The 5,143-nt window shown below is 48.0% G+C and overlaps 1 protein-coding gene across 1 annotated transcript in view; it reads left to right on the top strand.

Annotated features, from left to right (window-relative positions):
• The first annotated feature begins 550 nt into the window (after nucleotides 1-550).
• The window catches only part of Chrna7 (cholinergic receptor nicotinic alpha 7 subunit), a 105,508-nt gene continuing 100,915 nt past the window's right edge, over nucleotides 551-5,143 (top strand). The window contains exons 1-2 of the mRNA XM_050140018.1: nucleotides 551-638; nucleotides 804-943. Coding sequence (XP_049995975.1) covers nucleotides 584-638; nucleotides 804-943 — 195 coding nt within the window. The 5' untranslated portion in view covers nucleotides 551-583. The remainder of the gene's footprint in view (nucleotides 639-803; nucleotides 944-5,143) is intronic.

Below are 5,143 nucleotides of genomic sequence, written 5' to 3'. Positions count from 1 at the left end.
AAAAAAATAAAAAAGAGAGAGAGAGAGAGAGAGAGAGAGAGAGAGAGAGAGAGAGAGAGAGAGAGAGAGAGAGAGAACACCAGGCTCCCTGCTGGGAATATCACACCAGATATTTGCCATGCTCTTCTTTCCAGAGAAAGCCTTGTCCACATCCAGCTGGTCCCTGGAAACCCCAGGTCCTGCAGGAAATGTACAGGGTTACTCCTCCCTTGTCTACCTTGTCTGGCTGGGGAAACTTCCGAAGACTGTGAGGCAGATGCTGGCACCAGAGAGAGTTCTGGAAGACTGGGTCCTGGTGGGCGAGGGATTGGGGGAGCAGGAACTGTTCAGGAGGTGAGTACTGCAGGCAGTTGATAGCAGGATCAAGCTGCACCGGGTCAAAGGCCACTGACCAGCTGAGCAGGGATGCAGTTCCCCTGGAGGCCGCGGAACCGCTCGGTTCTGCGAGTGCCCGCGAGGCGGGGGCGCGCTGTCACGTGTGGGGGCGCGCGGCGGCGGGAGCGCGCAGCGCTTTAAAGGCGCAGAGGCGGCTGGAGCGGCTACTCGGCCCGGGGCGGACGGCGGCCGCGGCGTCTCCGGCGATATGTGCGGCGGACGGGGATGCATTTGGCTGGTTCTGGCCGCGGCGCTGCTGCACGGTAACCGCGGCGCGGCTCCGGCCGCACTCACCCGGCGCGGGCTTCCGGGAGCAGGCGCGGGCGGATGGGCAAACGGGCAAGCGGGAGGGTGGTCCCGGGCTCCGGCCGGGGCGGGGTGGGGTGGCGGCCGCGCGCTGAGGCCCGCTGGGCTCTCTGCTTCCCAAGTGTCCCTGCAAGGCGAGTTCCAGAGGAGGCTGTACAAGGAGCTGGTAAAGAACTACAACCCGCTGGAGAGGCCGGTGGCCAACGACTCGCAGCCGCTCACCGTGTACTTCTCCCTGAGCCTCCTGCAGATCATGGATGTGGTGAGTGTGGCGCGGCGCTCGGGTCGCACACCCTCTGTCCCAGGCGGCGTGCCGGGCAGGACACCCCCACCCGCAGCCACCTGTGCGTGGGCACTTGGGTCGCGCCTTTCTCACAGCTAGAAACTCCGGGCCAAAGTGTCCCGAGTTGGGAGTCAGTAGCAGGAACAGGCTGCGTTGGTCACTTTCCGTGTAAAAAACTAGTGTAGTCCTGTGCCCGGTATAGTTTAGTCACTTAAAGGCTTTTCTCTCTCCTTAGTGACTGCGTAGTGCCTTGGCGGGGGCCTGGCCTTTCCGCTGCCAGTATGTCTGTGTAAAAGGCTAGCTCTAGGTGTTTAGAACCCCGCTCCCATTAAGGTGATAGACATTGTTTTTATTTTGTGATCAGGACGGGTGCTGGCGATCCGTTTTGGAGGATTTCAGGCAACTGATAGCAGTTCCTTCGACCTCTTGCAGCAAGCTACCAGATTTAGGCGACACGCCCCTGCGGTATCTGTGTCAGCTTTTTTTGTTTGTTTGTTTGTTTGTTTGTTCTCCTTCTTCTAGCAAGGCTGCTTGTACGGTTTTTTTATAGGTGGAATTTTCAAACAGTGCCAATACTTAGAAAGTTTCCAGTGTCGGTTCTATACAAGGCTCGTAGTGGATCAAGTGCAACAAAGGAGTGGTTGTGTTAGTCAGGAGGAACTACTGTGGGAAGAAAGAGGTACCAGAATAATCACAGCTCCAGGTAGGAAGTGCAGAAAACCACTAAAGGCTGACCTAGGTAAAGTGGCATGGCAGGTGGTACTTCTCCCTCCCACGCTGCTCCTCCTAATCTAGTTTTCGTGATGAATGTTCTATCTCCATACTATACCCATTAAATCTGCTTTTCCTACTATGGCAGGCTCCTGCTTACTAAGTATTTGTGTGTAAGTTGGGGACTTTATCATTAGAGAGGTAAAGACAGCTGCTGTCCCGTGGGCAATTGTTTTCTGAGTTTACAGAGCACAGACTTAAGGGAAGGAAGAAAAAGAAACCTTATCGGTTGTGAGTTAGAGTGGCAGACACTGAGGAGGGCAAAGTCATGGAGCAGAGCGCAGATGAGAGAGGAATAGAGGTAGGAAGCTGTGATGTGGAGGAGGTGCAAAGACCACCCCAGGGGAGTTAGGGTCGGGTAGAACTGCAGAACAGTTCAGGTAAGTAAACAGTGGAGAAGTTGTTTCTGTTGCTTCTGGCTTTGCTAGTCTCTGGATGGCTGACTGGGACGTTTCATAAACACATGAGCTCTGCTCCTCTGTTAACAGAATGGACACTTTGCCAGCCATTGTGATGCACTGAGGACAATATGAACAACTTAAAGATTCCCCAAAGCCAGGTACACAGTTGTGGTTATTTTCATGCAAAAACTACAGAAGGAAGGGGTCAGGTAGCTAGGCTAACAGGTTTCATGAGAGTCACACAATAAGATGCCTTTCTCTGCCTCTACTTTCTCTGCCAGGGTTTGCTTTGACCAGTCAGTCTTATCGTGTGCCCCATAGCAGCTTCTGGTGGGGTAGTGAGCTTTATGGTATGGTCACTCAGTTGACTTTCTAAGGCTTTTGAGAAGACTCTTAGGAAATCTGGTTGACATGTTAATAAGGCTTGTTGACTCTTACCTAGGGTCAATGATGTGGGAAGAAATAGTTCTGTTAGAAAATTGGAAAAAGATTAAAGCAACATATCATATATCTTTATGTATTGCCATGTCCGCTGTTGGAAACACACATGCGAAGAGGGTCATGAACAGAGGTCTAGGGGAGGATGAGGTTTGGGGAAGTTGTGGTCTCACCTGAGCCTCGGATCTAGCTGTGCACACATTGAACTTCCCACTAGGCAATGCTGCAGTTTGTGGAGTGGCCTTGAGAGAGCTGCTTAACTTTTCTCAGCCCTGCTTCCTCATGTGTAAAATGAGAACAATCATTATCCACTTCATGGGTTTTGAGAGGATTAACAAAGAGAGGTTCTTGCCACATGCTGACAATTTGCTGAAAGCTTGCTCCATCTTAATTATGCAGTCTCTCCTCTCAGAGGTCAGGAAGTCCATTCCTAGAGAGGTGTGATCACTTGCCCAAGGATGCCCAGAGATGACAGGCAATCTGCTAAGGAAAACGCTCACGGATTGAGTTTACGTGCCCTTTACCCATCCTAAGCTGCTGCTTTTTGACTCGGTAACTAATTTTTGCAGAACGGAGTCAACTGGATGGACTGTAACTTATTGAATGTGGCCATCTTGAGCATCTTCAGAGAAGGTTTTTACATCAGGCTGAAGGAAATACATAAACGTTTTTATTCCAATCCTGTTTGGCTCTGTCTGGTTTTGAAACAGAGCCAGGTCTTTCTTGCTGAGATTTCAGCACTCTGGACAGAGACACCAGAGCTCATGAAGGTTATGCCTTGCTGTCTTGATTAGCACTCCTAGGGGTCATTTTGCTCATTTCAATCTGCTGTTCCATAGACCAGGGTTGGTTCTCCCAATTTATTATTGTTCCACACCTTTCTAAAGCATAGGTGTCCTGCTCTCAGGGATGTGGAGATGGTATCCTCTCTCTCTCTCTCTCTCTCTCTCTCTCTCTCTCTCTCTCTCTCTGTCTGTCTCTCTCACACACACATCATACAAGGTTGTTTGCACCATATATTCTATGTGTGTTTATAGGACTCCCAGTATAGGCCTTATTAGGTTCTGAGAATTCACAGATGAATAAAAGAGGACTTCTACATGTAGCAGCTACACAATCTGGCTAGATCTTAGGCTAAGAAATAAATCTAAGAGTTTTCTTATGTGATGGAATTTAACATAGTTTGCAGGCAAAATCTGCACGTGTGCATAGGGAAACATTCATTTACAGTGATAGTGGCAGTGGCTGGAGTGGTTTTAAAAGCAAGAGGTTGGATTTCCAATAGGAGTTTCCCAGATGGAGAAAGCAGGAAGAGTTTCCCAGGTAATGGCGAGGGGCATTGTAATTGTGAGTCGGGGGAGACACACCTTCAGCTGGGTGTTGCCATAAGATCCTGGCTCACTGCCTCCAACTAGGTGTTTCCATGGAATTCTGTCTCCATTGGTATTTGCTTAGGTTTTTTTGCAAGACTTCTCAGAAAATTTATGCTTATTAAAAGTTCAAAAATAAAAGTGGGTGGGCAATTACAAAGTAATTGTAACTATTCTTTTGAACACATAGGACAGAACGCCAATAATGTAGAATCCTAACTTGGAAGCCAGAGACTCAAAACTGATTCTGGCCCTAGATGAATTAAAAAAAATTTAAACCTTAGCTCTTTGATTTCCTCATGTGCCTGGTCTAGAAGAGCTAGTTCCAGGACAGGAACCAAAAAGCTATGGAGAAACCCTGTCTTGAAAATCAAAAAAAAAAAAAAAAAGTTCAAAAATATTGGTCAAACCATAGAGAGTTTTATCAACCCCCTTTTCAAGTTTATATTCTTTAAAAAAAAAGTGTGATTTTTCTCTGGTCGAAAGTGTTAGTGTGTAAAGTATCTTGAATACGGTATAGAGTTCACATGTTGGCCTGTGCTCTTTCTGAGCATCACAGACTGTGCGTGAGGAAGTAATGAGCCAGAGTTTTGTAAAACCACAGACCAGCTTGCCAGATCCTATTGTCTCAGAAATGGAAACATTCCAACCATAAGATTTTTGTTAAATCCAATAAGTATGAATTATAGATTAGAATGAAAAATGTGCATATGTTTAAAGATAAAACATGGGTCTTTTGAGGGTTTTCTGTGCCCCCTGTGGTCTGTTCTAGTTATTTGGCTGTCCCCTTGGTGAGGCACTCAGCAAAGACTGGGAAGGCACTGGTGAGTTTCTGAGCAGGAGCGGAAAGTATCAGGGTCTATATTTAGAAGACACAGAAGCCTCGAATGTGGGCCAGGCTAGAGAGGAGAGTTTGGACAAGGACACAGAGATCTTTCTTAGTTTATTTTCTGTTGCTCTAACAAAATAGCTGAGACTGTAATTTATAAAGAAGAGGTTTGTTTTGGTTCCTGGGTGTAGAAACTGCAAAATCTGGGATCACGGCCATAACATCCTCTCGGAGCCTAGTGAGGGCTTTCGTGTGGCTTGGACTCAGAGCAGAAAGCAAAGGGGAAAGTGTGACCGTGCAGAAGAGGCTAGACACAGGGGCAGCCTTGGCTTGTAACTGCTTCTTGAGGTAGTTGATCCAGTCTCTTGAG

Source organism: Alexandromys fortis, unplaced genomic scaffold (genome assembly GCF_014885135.2).
Source record: "Alexandromys fortis isolate MF-2015 unplaced genomic scaffold, M_Fortis_MF-2015_v1.1 scaffold_39, whole genome shotgun sequence".
In the NCBI taxonomy this organism is placed as follows: Eukaryota; Metazoa; Chordata; class Mammalia; order Rodentia; family Cricetidae; genus Alexandromys; species Alexandromys fortis.
This window is presented reverse-complemented; position numbering and strand designations above follow the sequence as displayed.